Source organism: Capra hircus, chromosome 5, assembly GCF_001704415.2.
Source record: "Capra hircus breed San Clemente chromosome 5, ASM170441v1, whole genome shotgun sequence".
Lineage (NCBI taxonomy): Eukaryota > Metazoa > Chordata > Mammalia > Artiodactyla > Bovidae > Capra > Capra hircus.
This window is the reverse complement of record NC_030812.1, coordinates 48452935-48470327: the sequence shown is the minus strand read 5'-3', so window position 1 is coordinate 48470327 and position 17393 is coordinate 48452935. Positions and strand designations below refer to the sequence as shown.

Genomic DNA, 17393 nt, shown 5'->3' with positions numbered 1-17393 from the left:
CCAGTGTTCTTGCCTGGGAAATCCCATGGCCAGACGAGCTTGGTGGACTACAGTCCACGGGGTCACAAAGAGTTGGACACAGCTGAGTAACTAACACTTCCACTATTCCAGAACAATTGTCTTTTTATTGTAATGTATTTTGCTTTGCTTTCTTGTGGGTTTTCCTCCCTCGTTCATTACACCTGCCCACGTTGCAGTTCAGCTTCACACTGTCCACTGGAGTTCCACTAGCTGCCTGAGGCTGTGTACACTTAAATTATTTAAAATGAAATAAAATTTAAAACTCAGTTCCCCATTTCAAACTCTCAGGTGCCATGTGTGGCTTGTTCTATTTTGGACAATGCAGATCTAGAACATTTCCATCATTTCAGATCATGCTGTTGGATGGAACTTTCTGAGCTCCCACAACACCTGTACCTACTGGAACACTTAGAGGTGTGGTACCGCAAGCGAGGAACGTCTGGCAGATGCTGACTGTCCCCCGTGGACTTTCTTGCAAGCACTCATCGGGATTGAGCAAGGCATTTTGTGTGTCTGCTCAGTCGTGTCCGACTCTTGGCGAACCTTTGGACTGTAGCCTGCCAGAGTCCTCTGTCCATGGGACCTTCCAGGCAAGAGTACTGGAGTGGGTTGCCATTTCCTCCTGCCGGGGATCTTCTGGACCCAGGGATCGAACCTGAGGCTCCTGAGGCTCCTGAATTGACCCTCTTGGGACTTTGCAGGCTTAGCTTTGTGTGACAGCGTTTCTGTATTCATCACAGGGTTTCCGCTTTGCACATGTAAAGGACACCTCGGGACACTGTTTTCCTACCTGCTAATCTAATGCTTTAAAATACAATTCAGGAGCATCGCATCTGACTTGCTGAAAGTGTCTTCTGAGCCCTGCAAACGGCTTGCTCACTAGTTCCTGGAAATCACTGCTTCATCCTGTGCTTTTATGTGCAGACCTGCTTTGGTTTGCTTATAGGTTCCTCCTTGATTGCAGTAGAAGAATCTCTCCTGGAGGAGATTTTTCTATTTTGCTTAGGTCCACGATACTTTATATGACGTCTTTGTTGGAACAGAACCTGGAAGGAAGACGTGTGAAGTCTTTACCTAGACTACGTTTCTCTCAAGCTATCTGTGAATTCCATTTGCAGCATGGCCAACTGGTCCAGGGAAGTGAAGTCTCAGGAAGGAGGGCGCTTGGTGTTTTATGCCCTATGCAATACAAGGCTGGCACCTGTTCCAGCTGTAATTGCACCCAGCATCCCAGTCTTCTAGGGACATCAGTAGGTCACTGCCTGTTTCTTCAGCTGGAGAGGAGATGGAAAGTAGGAATTTATGAGTTTGGAATGGAACCTCACTTAGAGAAGGCACCTGTTGACTTGATAAGTTTATCCCCCTCCACTGAGAGAGGCTGGTCCCCAGACTGGTCAGGAGTCAGAGCTGCTCCCCATGAGAGCCGCAGGACCACCAGTGGGGAGGTGATGACGCTCTTTACTCCTATCTTGGCGTGATGCGGATATGTATTGTCCTCCACTCAACCTAGGAATCTGGGCTATTTGCAATTTTTAGAGTCAGTTGTTTCTTGGAGAAGTCTGTGATGCAAACAAAACAATGCCACACGTGCAAGGGGATGGGGCAGGGAGTAAGACAGACTCGACTAGGCTGAAAGAATGAATGAAGTCGCTCAGTCGTGTCCGACTCTTTGCGACCCCATGGGCTGTAGTCTACCAGACTCCTCTGTCCATGGGATTTTCCAGGCAATAGTACTGGAGTGGATTGCCATTTCCTTCTCCAGCGGATCTTCCCAAGCCAGGGATCGAACCTGGGTCTCTCGCATTGTAGACAGACGCTTTACCGTCTGAGCCACCAGGGAAGTCATGACTAAGCTGAGAACCAAGAAAAGGCAGAAAGGCTGGGACCAGAGTGGTCTCTCCCAGTTTTAAGTGCTTGGTACACAGCTGGGCACCAGTAGGCATGTAATAAGTAGTTGTTGAATAATGGGTTGTATTGCTCAGGGGTCACAAAGAGTCGGACATGACTGTTATTTTCATAACAGTTCTATAAAGTTCATATTGTTCTGTACATTTTAAAAAGATGAGAAAACTGAGACTCAGGTTAAATAACTCACCTTTGCTCCTGCAGCTAGAATGTGGCAGAGCCATGACTCAGACCTAAGTATGCCTAAGCCTTAGACCACCTGCCTTCACTAGGCTGAAACAGAAGGAGCAGTAGGGCCATATTCATCTTCTCTCCTGCTCCCTCCCTCTGCCCTCCCATCTCTCTCCCTTTCTCCCTGCTCCCCCCTCGTAGTTATTCTCAGATGCTTTATACTTTGTTTAGGGGTTTTTTTTTGTTATATTTTTAACTCAAGAAATTATGCTGTATTTTATACAGTGCTGTTCTCAATTATATCTCAATAAAATTGGAAGAAAAAACTTTAATTGTGATATGATTTCAGAATTAGACAAAAAAATGACAGGAAGGGTATAAGCAGTGTCCAGGTTTGCAGGGGTCTGTATATTCTTGGACAGTTGGGTTGTGAGCCCCTCCAACCTGGAGCTGGGCCATGCTGCCTTCACAGTCTGAGCCACGCTGCCTGGGATTCCTGTGTGTCTGGGAGGTAGGGCGTGCCCCTTTTGAAACGTCGGTGTAAAAACAGCAGTGTGACCTCACCCAGGAACTGAGGCAAACCCAAGAGCAGCTGTCCAGAGATTGCTAGGTGTAAATATGAGCAAAGAGTCTAGGGTTTATAGTTTTGCATGGAAGAGCTTACCCTTTGAGAAACTGGAGGGTTTGGGGAATGTAAAAAGAAAAGTGGCTTATAAAAAAGATGACTGGTAACTAACTTCCCAAACAGACACTCTCAGGCGTGGCACCATACCCTCCCCAGCTGCCAAGAACAATAGCGGATTCGTTCACAGACTCCTGCGACCATGCCATTTCCTGCTCGCCATGCAATTACAGATGAATGTTTACGCTCCATGCTCTCTGCTCCATGCTCTCTGCTCCACGCCCGCCACGTGGTTTTTTTTTTTTTTTTTTAACCCTCTCCTTGCTATCACCTTTGTACTCATGAAATCTACTTTTTCCCTTCTGGGTTCTGTTCTGCTAGTATAGTAGTAGTGTTAATAGCTTAGTCATGTCCGACTCTTTGAGACCCCAGGGACTGTAGCCTGTCAGGCTTCTCTGTCCATGGGATTCTCCAGGCAAAAATACTGGAGTGGGTTGCCATGCCCTCCGCCAGGGGATCTTCCCGAACCAGGGATCAAACCCAGGTCTCCTGCATTGCAGGCAGATTCTTTACCGTCGGAACCACCCGGGAAGCCCATAGGCATGCATTGTGCTTGGAGGACAGGCAGGAGAATTCTTCCTGGTGTGAGAGGAAGGGTGAGGGTGTCCTCTTTTAAAGGGTTAAACAATCTAGACGTTTCCCGAATCAGGAGACTTTCCCCAGTTCCAACACTAAGAGAAACCAGTGTCCTCCAATCCAGGGCCTCACGGGCAGCTCCTAGGCCTTTCCCTTTGCTGCCAGACTCCTGTACTCGGAGGAACTGAGCTTAGCTAACCTCCTGGAAGTCTTTTTTCTCTGGCATTCCTCACTCACACCTGTGCTGGACAGGAAGTGCCATGAAGATGGAGGTGCTGTGTGACGTTCTCTCATGGGGCAAGGTCTGGCCCACAGCTTCTGTTCAGAAAATACTTGCTGAATGAGTAGGCCTTGGTGAACAGTTGCTGCCTCAGTTGACTGAAAAATGCAAGATCACAGAAGAAGAGTGTCGGTCTTAGACTTTTATCAGAAGGAAAAGAAAAACTGTGGGTGGTGATGAATGTAAACTAAACTTATTTTGGTGACCATTTTTGTGTACATATAAAGTGATTATGTTCTGCGCTTGAAACAAACAGGATGTTACACGTCAAAGTCACTTCAGTCGTGTCCAACTCTGCGACCCTATAAACTGTAGCCCGCCAGGCTCCTCTGTCCAAGGGATTCTCCAGGCAAGAATATTGGAGTGGCTTGCCATGCCTCCCTCCAGGGGATCTTCCTGAACCAGGGATTGAACCTGAGTCTTCTGTGTCTCTTGCATTAGCAGGCGGGTTCTTTACCACTGCCACCACCTGGGAAGCCTACTATGTTATATACCTTAAACTGTTAAACAATATTGTAAATCAATTATACTTGATTTATAAGTATATATGGTATTTAAAGAAAATACAAGCTCACAGCCCTTTAGGGTTTAGTTGCGTCTCTGGGATTTGCTTTGCAGTTGATCTTTTAATAATGAGATTTTAGGTTTGGAAGAGATCTTGGAGACCTTTGGATCCAGCTCTTTTCTGTTGTTGCTTCCTATGTTTGCTGGGTTTTTAATCTCTGAGAAAGTCGGCTAAGTGGTTTACACAGGCATGTCTCAGTTATGCATGTGTGGACGACCCGGGTCAAGTTTCTCTTCCCAGGCTGGCCTGCTCCTTTGACTAAAGCTCCTGGGAATGCTGACCCGAGGGGGCCTCAAGGTGGGTGCCAAGTCCAGTGTCATCAGCAAAACCTGTGACCAAGGACTGACCGAAATGGTCTGAGCACCTGCCCATTGCTCTGTGCACTCCCCCAGCCTTTCTCTCCTTTTCTCCTTTCTTCACGCAGTAAGCCCCTAGATCACATGTATGCTCCAGTATTCAGACAGTTCACTATTTGTGTGTATTTTTAATGGTGAGCCTTTGGTTTCCTTGATTCCTTGAGTGGAGCCATCCTGTCTCATTGGTCACACTGGTGGAAGCACATTTTTGCAAACAGAAAGCTGGGAAACACTTTGGAGATGTCTACTCCAGTATCGTTTCTTATTTGATAGGAAATGAGAGAGCAGACTCAGGTTAGTAGCCCAGGGCACACCATTAGTTTTGGTGACCTGGCCTAGTCCCAAGTCTGGTTGGAATGGGGCACTTTCCCAGCACCCTTTGCCCTGCCAACATCACATCCCATACCCATGAAATGGAAAGTCTTTTATTGTATACTTTTATTTTAAAAATGTTACATATATATATTTTGTTTAATTTAATTTTTGGCTGCAGTGTGTGGCATGTGGGATCTTAGTTGGGATTCCCAACCAGGGATTGAATGCTCGTCCCCAGCAATGGAAACGCAGTCTTAACCACTGGACATCCAGGGAAGTATCATGTATTATATCTTATAATTATTTTCTTTTTTTTCTCAATTGAGGTGTAGTTGATTTACTGTGTTTCAGGTATACAGCAAAGTGGTTCTGTTTCAGATAGATAGATTCTTTTTCAGGTTCTTTTCCATTATAAATTGTTAGAAGATATTGAATATAGTTCCCTCTACTATACAGTAGATCCTTGGTGTTTATCTTTAATATTTATTAGTGTGTATCTGTTAATCCCAAATTCCTAGTTTATCCTTCCCCCTCTTATTGTATACTTTTTAGGGTATGCTTTGAAGAGTCTTTGGATAGTTCATAGTGAATAATGAATGCTGGAAGACTCATTTTCTGCTTCAGCCATGACCTGTAGCTGGCTGATTGTGGACTGGAAAGAGCAGGTCAGGCAAAGAGATGTGAGAGACATGTTTTAAATTTCTTTGGAAATAGTCACTGAAGCGCCTGAAAAGTTACTTTAATCTACAGCTTTTTCCTTCCCTAACCATTGACACCAAAAATAAGATTGCTCTGGGACTTGACACTGGCAGATAGAATGCTCCCCAAGGGACTTGAGGTTTGTTTCCAAAGCTGGGCAGTGACCACGCTGGCCTCCCAGCACTGACCCGTCAGACCTCACTAGGACAGCACTGGAATCGAAAAGTTCCTGAGATGACTTATAGTCAGCACAACTCTCTCTGGGTCTCCAGTCAGGGAACTTGAGACCTGAATGGATTTGATGCCCTTAAAGTTCTTTCCTCGCTGGTGGGGGTGTGTTTATCACACTAGCTCACAGTGCCTGTTGGGCGCAAATGCCTACTCGGATAGCCTGCAGCTGCGAGGATGGGGTGATGTATCTGGCTGGAAAAGAGGTACTTTTTAAAGGTTTTATTTAGGGGGTTATTAAATCGTCAGATCTTCTCTCTATCTTGAAGGTTATTAGGACCCTTCTCTTTTTTGAGTTTATTTCCCAGGCTTGAATCTGATTATGCGCCCTTTCTTTAAGTTTGCAAACTCCCAGACAGGAATGGTGAGGGCCTATTCAGTTTAGTGGAAACAGCATGAGGACCTGGATTAGAATCGAGCTTGGTCTCTTAACCAGTTGGGTTGTCCCTGGCAAGCCACTTGACCTCTGTTAGCCTCAGTGTTTTTGTAACATGGGGATGCTGACGAAGATTAAATGAGGACCCCGGGTGGAAGTACTTGGAGTTACTGAGGGTGGGTGGGCTTTGGGATCAGGTTTTCAGGTAAGTGCCAACACTTCTACAGAGCAGTTTTTATTGGTAGATTAGTTTATGTCTTAGAACTTGATCTCGTCTAGAAACGAGATGCCTGCTTGGTTAGGTTGTTGGGAGAAGCAAATGCCGTTTAAGTCAGGTGCCTGGCATGCCTGGTTTCAGGGGCCCTAGTACTCTGGAGTGTGGCCATCGGTGATTGACATCAGCTGTCACATGACGTCATGCACTGGTTGAGCTCTGTAGACAAAACAGTTAGTGAAATTTTCACAGTCAAGAGAGGACTTCACTAAAATCCTCCCCTCCAGAGTGTGGGGGGAGAGACTGGAGGGGTGGGGGTTGAGAGTGGGTGGGTCTAGGAAGTCTGGCTACTTGTATCTTCCTATGGAAGATTAAATTACCTTCTGGCAGTTGTGTTGAATTTGACAGGTCAGTGATTAGTGTCAGTTTAACACTTACTAACTACCATACCTTTTGCTGATAAAGACTGTAAAGCTATAAAAATTGTAAAGTTCATAGGATGTGTGTTTGTGTGCGTGTGTATGTGTGTGTGTGAAGGTAAAGTGCTCATAGTTATCGTTATGTGGCATGTGAAAAGAATCCTGGCTTTTCTGCATTTTTTCCTGTGATTGCTCATGGATGGTTTGGCTTATTTTTCTTCTAGGATGTGGAGAAAGAGAAGGAAACCCACAATTACCTCAGCAAAGAGGAAATCAAAGAGAAAGTTCATAAATACAACTTAGCAGTCACAGACAAGTTGAAGATGACCTTGGTGAGCACCCGTGCTAATAATACTGTTTAGCTTGAAAGTGTCAAAGGACAATTATAAGTTGTTGGTACCACAGTCTGTATGTTTTAAAATGTCTGAATCACGCTTGCAGAAATTTAAAAATTAAGGTATATAGGACTGGAAAACCAGATATTTCTGCATCTTTCAAATGAAAGCTGTATTTTAAAATCGCTTTATCTCAAAATCAGTCAACACTTCCTAAAATTTTATTTTGAAAGATGTTATGACCTCCAGAGGGTTCTTAGCATTGAGTGTAATCCTTGCCTGTTTAACACAGGGGCAGTTACTCAGATTCTAACAAGGCCTTAGATAAGTTTTACCTTATGCAAATAAATCTGGAAGTGTCAGGAAAAGAATTTTGTCATCATGGATTGGGATATAATTGAGCTCGGAGTTTTCTCAGCTGGTTGTGGGTATAAGAGGGAGCATGTATTAATAATACTCAGCTTCCTACACTGTTGTTTCAACTTTGTGTTTTCTGCGACTTTGTGCCGGAGCTGTTTGAAGCTCAGTGGGGAGCGAGGGTGTAGGAGGGAGAAGCCCAGGCTTGGTGACACAGGAAGGGAAAGACCATAGCAGAGCCCGCTGCGGGTTCCTCTGGCTGGTCTGGCCTTGCGCTGCCACTTCATGGCCTTCCTTGAGGCACCTGTTACCCCTTGCTGCCAGTGACCAGGGCCCTGAAGCCCTGCCTGGCTGTCTAGCAACCCTGAACTGATAGAGCTCTGCAAAGGATAGGGCGACCTGGTTAGAAAAGGTCCGACTGAATTCTGTGATCCTTGGGGAGGAGCTTTTAAAAAAACCCTTGTGAGAAAGGATTCCTGTCTGGTGGGATTCCGCCCAAAAAGGGAGACAGCAGATAATCTCAAGGTTATTCCTCTTTATTCCACCAGTCTTACTTCTTTTTCAAACATTGTTTTTATCAAAGCAGAACATTCTCTCCTCCTTGGAGATTAAAACAGATGCAAATTTCCATGTCATTTCAAAGATTAAAAAGAAAAAATGAAATGTTGTATAATACTTTCCGCAAATGAGTGAATTAGTATTATAAATTGATCTTGTAGAAAGGAAGAAAAACAATGGCCCATAAAGGAGATTTTTCATGTTCTGTGTTAACTGTCATTTATATATAACTTAACCTGAAGGCTCATTTAAATAAACCATTACAATGTTTGTTTTTTTCTGAATATACTAGAAGTTAAAAGTGAAGACCAGACCATTATAACTATTTGTAGCAACTAAAATATTCTACCGCCAGTTAAGATACCACCTGTTAGTCTACCACCTGTGGTCCAGTGGTTAGGACTCCACGTTTCTACTGCAGGAGGCCCTGGTTAGGATATTAGGATCCTGCATGCTGCGTGGCCTGGCCAAACAAAAAAAAAAAGGAAACACAAGTGTTTGTATCATAATGTCTGTGGTTTACATTGTAACTTGAATTTGTTGTAAAAATATTGCTGCTTGCGGTGTGTGAAGTGCCTCATTGTGTATCCCATGCTTGGTGGGGAATCCTACGCTATATAAAATAGTTTATGCAAAATTGGTAATAGCTGGTACATAGGAGCCACTAGGAATGAAAATAGCTTGTTTTCTTCCCGTCTGCTTCTTGTTATTTGAGTATTTCAGAGTCCTAATTGTGACTTTCCTTTTTTGTGTAATAGCTGGTCATCAGTTGGAGATGTTGTTTCCTTTGAGCAGTTAGCCTGCACATGGCCCCAAGCTTTAACAAGCCCTGTGGTTTGGCCAGCATCTGTGCCAGGGGATGGGAGGCTCACCCGTGGGCCCCGACCTTTCACATGCAGCTTTGCAGGCTTTGGTCCCCACATCTGCCCTGCAGACCTTGCCTGAGAAGCACTTCGCTGGAGTGTGTTAACCTTTCCGAGGTCATCTCCTGAGGGGCCGTCTTGAGTGAGCCTCTGCCGCAAAGCCATAAAAGAAGAGAACAAGAGAGGGAGTGTTTCTCCTTCCTTTTCTGTTGTTGTCTTGATACGCTCCTTCCCTAAAATGCTCAGCTCATGCGTGTGTTCTTCTTCCTGCCTCAGAATTCAAATGGAATTTACACTGGCTTCATTAAAGTACAGATGGAACTATGCAAACCTTCCCAGGCTGCTGGAAAACCCACTCCCAGTAGCAATGGCTGTATGAACACCCTTCACATCAGCAGCACCAACACGGTTGGCGAAGTGATTGAGGCCCTGCTTAAGAAGTTTCTTGTGACCGAGAGCCCTACCAAGTTTGCACTTTATAAGCGGTGTCACAGGGAAGATCAAGGTACCATGCTTGAAATGAAAATGGTCCCTGCTTTTGTTTCTGTCTTTTGACTTCATTCATGGAAGACTGGTGGATGTACCTGTATCAGTTATGTCAGAGCCCAGGGACATATTCTGAAATAAATGGTGAATGCGTCCTGGCTGTCCGTGCTTTTCAGGTGGACAGCTCCCAGTCTGCAAGCCCCGAGGTATTTGTATGTGAATTATGTGATGGGTACTTATGGAGGATTTATGGGATAGCCTCCCTCCTCCTGCGCTTTCCCGGTAGCTCAGATGGTAAAGCGTCTGCCTACAATGTGGGAGACCCGGGTTTGATCCCTGGGTCGGAAAGATCCCCTGGAGAAGGAAACGGCAACCCACTCCAGTATTCTTGCCTGAAAATCCCATGGACTGAGGAGTCTGGTAGGCTACAGTCCATGGGGTCACAAAGAGTCGGACACGACTAAGTGAGTTCACTTTCACTTTCACTTTCTCCATCCTCCTTGCCCCTACCACCCCACCCAGCACAAAGAAGAATGCCTTTGTGCTCAAGTTTTCAGTAGCACATTGACATTGGATGTGATTGGTGAACTTGCAAGCTTCTGTCAATGGCACAGTCCTAGGCTCTCCTTTTCCCTTAGCCTGTCTCATGCAAGGTGTGACCCTGGGATGGGTTGGCACCCTGCCCACCCCCCAGGGGCTCATGCAGTGGATGAATAACATTTTGATTTGAGGTCTACCTGTCTGAACTTAATACCCACAATCAGTGGATTAAAAAGAATCTTAAATTACTGCATGAAACTGAATAAGATATTCCAGATCAGGTCATCACTGAACAGAAATTGATACCGATGGTGGACAGCAGGGGTTTAGTGATTCACTAAGTACTGATTTGAAAATGGTGTATATATGTGAACATTTGTGCTTTCCCTAGTTTTTCTGAGTTGAGCCTATAGCAGCTGTGGCAGAAAATCACTCACCTTGGCATGATGGGAAAGTCCCTTGGTTGCCTAGGGATGAAACCCAGCTAGATGGCTGAGTATGCTCACCTTTCTTCAACACATACTGTGGGCTGAGCCTGCAGAATACAGGGATGAATAGGCTGAGGTTCCCATCCTTCAGAGGCCACAGGCGCTCAGCAGTGGGGAGAAGTTTACATCTCCAGGGAAGATGTATATATGATGTATAATGCAGTGGTATCCGGAAAGGAGAAAATAAAACCGATCAATTCAGATGGCATTTTGTCTTGCTACCTTCTTTGCCTGCCTCACCTGGTCTTTAGCTGCATAATCTAACAGTAAAAGCATCCTACCAGCTTAGTACCCACATGGCAAATCTTTCAACTCTGCAAAGCAGAGAGAGAGAGAGAGAGAGAGAGAGAGAGAGAGAGAGAGAGAGTGTGTGTGTGTGTGTGTGTGTGTGTGTGTGTCTGTGTGTGTGTGTATGCAGAGCTAACGTTCAGACAGACTGCTTTGTTGGTGCCTGCTGATTCTAAATTAATCTGTAGGAAGATCTGCTTCTAGAGTTCTGATTTCATGTTCTTGGGAAGGTATATTTTTATTGTTGGAGGGATTACAGATCCTTTTTAAAGTTTATCTTGCTTTCTAAAAGGGAGTGGGATTAATTATAAGCCCATTTTGAGAGTGATACTCATTTAAATTGATTCTCAAGAATTATTTCCTTTTTAAATCAAGGCCCAGTTTACATTATGCAGATAGAATGGAAATAGTATAGAATTCATTCCACTGTGGGCTGTTTATTGGTGACAAGATGAGGAGGGTGGTGCCCAGGTGGCTGAGGTGATCACACTGTTGCGTTGATCTGGGGGTGGGGAGGGCAATGATGTTGTGTTGTGCTTGTGACATGCCTCTCGTTCTCACCAGTCTACGCCTGCAAGCTCTCGGACCGGGAACATCCACTCTACCTGCGTTTGGTAGCAGGTCCCAGAACAGACACACTCAGTTTTGTTCTTCGCGAACATGAAATTGGAGAGGTAAGTGATTGTTCATTCTTGCTTTAAACTCTGCAGACCAGCTGGTCCTGTTTTATCGCTCTGGTCTGGTGACTCTACCACTGACTGCGGAGGAGGAGGGGTGGGGAGGGGAGGGGGAATGTGTGTGTCTATGTGTGTCTGCCTGTCATGGGAGGAGAGGTGGTCCTGTGGAGGCAGGGTGTTTTTGAATTGTCAGAAATGAACCCAGAGTTAGTCTACAGTATAATTTTCTTGTAACACTCATTATTTTGGTCTGTAATTTTCAGAGGTGGAAGGATATACACTTTTTTAAAAACCTGATCACCACCCAGTCTCATTTTCACCCCTTCCACCTCCAAATTACTCTAATCCAGCTGAGCTTTGAAAGTCGACACTCTCCGTATGTTTGCTGGTAATCAGAGTCTCCAGGCTCCTTTGCTCTAAAGGGAATAAAGGGAAACACAGTCTCTTTACCATGAAAGCCATTTAACTTTCTAGACTCTTCCTTTCCTCTTTGCCCAGATGATTTAAGGATTTATGTCTATACGTGCAATAATTGCCATTTTCTCTCCAAGAAGGATTGTATTTAGGTCAGTTCAGTTGAGGGAAAAGGCACTTCAGACTGTCCTTCTAGATCAAGTGTCAGATGAGTAAATCTCTCAAGCTCTGGGTCTCAGCCTTTTGTCTAGAATCAGAAATGGCATGAATTGTCCGTGTAGAACATTTTGGGATGCAGTGAGAATAGTTCTAGGTTAAAAGTTAAAAAACCAAGACTCTGCTTCCTGCCATTCCTTTTACCAGATTAGGAGTACAACCTTGGGTAAATCTCCTCTTTTCAGTCCTCAGTTTTAAAATCTGTAAAGTGGGACTTGAAAAGATGATTTTGAGTCACAAATTAGAAATGTATGTAAACATGCTTGGTAAAGAGCATGTTTACATGTCAATGTAAATTGGAACTTTATTTAGGGGAGTTTCAGGAAGACAGTGATTTGGGACATTTTGGAAGTTTCTTTTGATCTTTATGTTTTGAAATCTTTAAAATCCACTCTCATTTTGAAGAGAGAGCTTGGTTACAAAAGCCTAAAATTTGAGGTATTGGTTGGCACACGATAGTCTACCCTCTGTAAACCCAAGTCAGACATATCAGCATAGCCTTGTCTGCATCTTACCTTTCTCGGTGCTGGTTTCTGAGTGTTGCACATAGTTTAGTTAGTGTAATTGGAGCTGCATTGTCTGGGAGGGAATTATGTTGGCTTAGATTTGAAATTCACTTTACGTTGTGTTCTAATGTTCCAGATTGCTTTTCTGACCTCTCTATGGTATGCTTGTGTCTCAAGTCTTTGAGGTTAACTGAATTGAGAAAAGAAACTTTCCATAGATGTCAGAGAGTGGGAGGGAGATGCTATTTTATACTGTCTTTATTTTGGAGAACTTATGTGAAAAATAAATTGTTAATTTTCAAATTAACAGAGTATTCTAATGTAGACAGTTCTGTTCTCCTGCTTCACTTCTCATTTTCTTTAGTAACTAGCTCAATCAGTCTCCAAGAGCCAATCTCCTTCAATCATCGATCCGCTTGGTGATTTTATTCTGTCTCCTCTCTCTGCACTTGTAATAGGTTATCCTGTTTTTCCCTACCCCATATGCCCCGGGAGTCCCCCTTCAGACCTTGCTCTTGGCCGAGATAGTGGTGCTCAGCCCAGGACTGAGGGCCTCCTTTTGGGAGGGGAGGACATGTAGTTTGGAAAGAAACCTCCCAGGTGATGCCACATACCCTTCTTGATATTTACTTCTTTTTTTTTTTTTTGGATATTTTTTTTTTTTGATATTTACTTCTTAAAAAAAATTATTATTATTTTTAGAAAAATACCATGAACATTTTGTGCCTGCCAAATACCAGGTGCTATTAGGGAAAATGAAGTCAGACGCTCAAGGGCCAAAGACAAAGCCCACATAGTTGGAAGTACAGCAGATGCAGTGCAAACAAGAGAAATGCTAAGCAAATAATTATAACACTGTTTAGGTCTTCTGTGATCAGGCAGTGATCAAGGCTTCCAGTGCCCAGGAAAGTTTCTAAAAGACATAATCCTGACTGACAGAGAAAGGGAGGAAATCATGGAAGGCTTCTTAGAGAGAGTGGCGTTGAATCTGGGACTTGAAGGTTGAGGAGGAGTTTGCCAGGCAGAGTGGAGGAGGGGAGAGCATGTGCAAAGCCACACAGGGTAATGAGTGAGGGGCACAGGGACAGAGATGGGACTGGAGAGGGGAGGGTCTTTCAGACATAGCAGAAACAACCGCGGGAAGCCATTGAATGGCTCCAGACATGGAGGGTCCTGCCTAGATTGGCGTTCTAAAGAGAGTATTCAGGCTGGCTGTTTGGGGGAACAGATTAGGGAATGGAAAAGTGGAGCTAGGAGGCTATCCCAGGGTTGGAGGGGAGGGTGGTGGTGGATAGGAGGGGGTGAGATTGACAGTGGGAACTGGGGAAGAAGGCAGTGATGACGAGGACCCCACGGAGAAGGAGGGTGGAGGGAGTGTGGAGTTGCGCTTCCTGCTTCTGTGGGTTAGTGTCTAATGGAGGTAGGCCTTTGCTCTTAGAGCCCTTTTGGAGGACGCTGGGAGGAGGGGAGCAGCGGGCAGTGGGAGTGAGCTGAGGTAGGGATGTAAGGCTGGTCAGGACGCTCAGCTCTCATCCACCAGGACTTCTGAGAAGGCCGGGCAGTGTTGGGCAGTGTGAGTCAGGAGGGGAAGGCAGTCAGCCCCCTGTGCTCCCTGCCCTCCTTGTTCCTAAGTCTTGAATTAATGAACACCTGGCATTTTTCGTTTTTTGTGTTCCCTCACAGTGGGAAGCCTTCAGCCTGCCAGAGCTACAGAATTTCTTGAGAATCTTGGACAAGGAAGAAGACGAGCAGTTACAGAACCTGAAGGAGCGCTACGCGGCCTACAGACACAAGCTGGAAGAAGCCCTCAGCCAGGCGTGGAAACCGGGGTAAAGTGTGGGGCTCCCTGCCCCTCAGGGACGGCACGGGACCTGCGTGTGCACCGGCGGCCAGGGTCTCTCTTGTCGGAGGGCAGTTTTCTTGCCCTATGATGCTAGGGCCTTTCCTCTTTACACATCTCTAGATCTAGTTCCCCCAAACTGGTCACACAGCATCCTGCAGCTTGGGCGTCCTCTGTCAGGGATTCTGCAAGCTTGTTCTGTTAACGGCACCACGGTGTTACCTCTTGGCAAGCTGTGAACCTGTGGTCTCATCTGGAGCATTCTAGAGTGCTTTGAAGCATGGACTTTGAGGTTTTTTATTTTTCCTTATTTTCTTTTAGTTAAATATATGATGATGTTAAGCTTAAGGTTGTGCAAATGATTTTTTAAAAGCTTAACAAGGACTCTTTCTGAATACTTGTCTTATGTTGAAACTACCTGTCTGTTACTGGTTTGTTTTTTTTGTTTTGTTTTTAATGTCAGAGGAAACAATTCATGTGACTTGAAGGGCACAGGAAGCTAGGGACGCTGAGGAGCTGGTGAAGGATTTTGGAGGAGTCTGGTAAAGGGAGAAAAGAGGAAGTATGGAAGAAGGTGGAGGGTGGAGGCGGAGAGTGCTAATGGAAGGAGGTTTGGGTAAGTGGATGGTAGAGGAGGAGGTGAACTTGCTTGTTAAGGGGTTAAAAGCTTTCAGTTTGGAGACGTTAACTCCATTGTCATATTGCTTGATTTCCTGGTGAGTAAAATGTGGGCACGGAAACCAAAGAAAGTAGGAGCTAGACGCAGAGGAGGAACTGACTGTGGCGGACCAGGGGAGGCAGGAGGAGCCCCATCTTGGTGAATCAGCGCCCTCCTCGCCCTCCCGGAGCGGAAGGTCTGAGTGGTGCAGCTTCTCTGCGCCGTCTGGGCGGTGAGCATCAGCTATGACCCCTGTGAAGTTACAGTTTCCCCCTGAGGTTGTTTTTCAAAGTGGAAAAGGAGTTTCTGGAGGAGGCAGTGTACCCTCCAACCCAACCCCTTCCCCCCACGCCCCGCCCCCGGGACTTCTGTAGAGTGAGGAGCTCTCAGCACTCTTTATTGACAATCACTCCCTCCTTTCCCTTTAGTCTTCCCCTCCCTTCTTCCTCCTTCCCTCCCCTCACTGCTCTCCCTTCTCCCTTTGTCTTATAAATTGAAGTAGACTTGATGTAGAACAGGGGTGTGGGTTAAGGAGGCACAGGACGGGCCATCAGATCCTCAGTTCCAAAGTGACTGTAAAGTGGGGGAGCCCCCCCCCCCCCCCGCGTCCACTCCCAGCGGACCACAGAGGAGCGGGTTCTTAGCTTTTTAACAAAAGTGCATGCTCCTGCAGACCAAAGAAGTGCATGTGCAATAGGAGCCTTCCTTCAGCCAGGTTAGATACTCTCATTTTGCGCAGTGGTTAGTCTGAAGCCAGCAGGAAAGGTGTGTTGTGCTCCTAGAGGGGCCTTGCAGTCTGTGTGCAGTCTAGATAGTGTTTATAAATTCCCAAGGAATTGTTAACACTTTGGTGACACCTAATGGAGTCTTTTTGAAATTCCAAGGTGCTTCAGTTCTTTGCCTCCCAAGTGAACTGTGCCTTTTTTAAAAATTGCGTTTCTGTCCCCTTCTTGGTGGCTCTTCTGACTTTTCAGAGAACGCCTGTCTTGTTGGAGGCAGATGTGTTGCTTCTGCTATGCCACACACATTACCGAGACAATCATATCGTCCTAAGCTTTTTAAGGAAAGTTGGAAAGAAACCCCAAAAAGTAGAACTAGCTATAAAATATGTATGGCACATCTTGTTTAATTTTGCATGTAAGTTCCTTTTAGTGCCTCAGTGAGGTTTTAGTGACATTGTCAACCAATACTTTACCTTCATTGTTCAGGGAATGCTTTCATGATTTTTATACTGGTTTTACTCTTCAGACTATGGCTTAGGTGTGAGTGTACTGTTATCAACCACCTGGTCTTTTAATTACCCACCCCAGTAAGCTCATATTTTGTGAAGCCTTTGTTTCTCAGATTGACACTGTTCGAACCTTAAAGTAGTACCTGATGGGTATCTGTGAAAGTTTTTTTTTTTTTTTTTTTTACTTGAAGTAGACTGTCTGAATTAGGCATCCTCATCTGTGTGATCCAGGACCTCGCTCATTGTCACGTGCACTACAGGTTTCAATTTGGAAAACTTACTGTGTTGAAGTCCTGTCGGTTCATGATTCTTGAAGACCAATGGTCTCTCCTGAACACTGGTGACTGCAGCATTTTTAATGTGTAAGAGGCCACCGAGGCCAAAAGATTTTTAAAAATTATTGTACAAATTCTTATGTTAAATTTAACTATCTAAGCTTTGCTGTAATACTGTTTTCTCTTCAGTATGTGATGGTACAGGAATGAGGTTAAATGAAGGGGTGGTATTGCAGGGGAGCATTTTAAATCACAGAAGTAAAAAAAAAATTATAATATTTATAATTTTCATGAGTTTAAGTTTATTTTTATGGGGAAGAGTTTTTTTTCCCTAAAATTGTTTCTGGAATGGCAAATTGTTTCCATTATTAAAAGTTGAAGTTGTTAGTTGATGTTTGTGTGTTTTTATTTATGGTAATATGCCGGATAAAAGAAGGTCATGGGAGTGGGAGGAACTGCTTTTGAAGATAATTGTGGACATGGGCTGAAATGTGACAATTTTCAGTAGGTTTGTATGGTTCACATTTGTTCTTCCAAATGTCACTTTCACTTTGCCTTGTCATCTGGGGAAGATAACTGGAGGTGAGTATCTGCCCACATTCCTGAAACAGTGAAATATACCTATGTTTAGAAGTGTATGAAGGGTATACATACAAGTGTATGAAGCAGATGAATAAAGACTCATTATAAAGTGGCTGCCCTGTGCCCACTACCAAGGGAAAACATTGTCCCTTCCCTAGCACGTCTTCTCCTTCCCCACCCGTCCCTTGCCTGAGACCCCCCACTGCTGGCTGCACGGGCCTTGCTGCTGTGTGCAGGCCTTCTCTAGCTGTGGCGCGCGGGCTTCCCATCGT

The 17393-nt window shown here is 44.9% G+C and overlaps 1 protein-coding gene across 1 annotated transcript in view; it reads left to right on the top strand.

Annotated features, from left to right (window-relative positions):
• RASSF3 (Ras association domain family member 3) overlaps positions 1-16931 on the top strand; it is a 76941-nt gene extending 60010 nt beyond the window's left edge. The window contains exons 2-5 of the mRNA XM_018047988.1: positions 7032-7139; positions 9197-9425; positions 11287-11396; positions 14219-16931. Of these exons, the coding sequence (XP_017903477.1) occupies positions 7032-7139; positions 9197-9425; positions 11287-11396; positions 14219-14368 (597 nt within the window). The 3' untranslated portion in view covers positions 14369-16931. The remainder of the gene's footprint in view (positions 1-7031; positions 7140-9196; positions 9426-11286; positions 11397-14218) is intronic.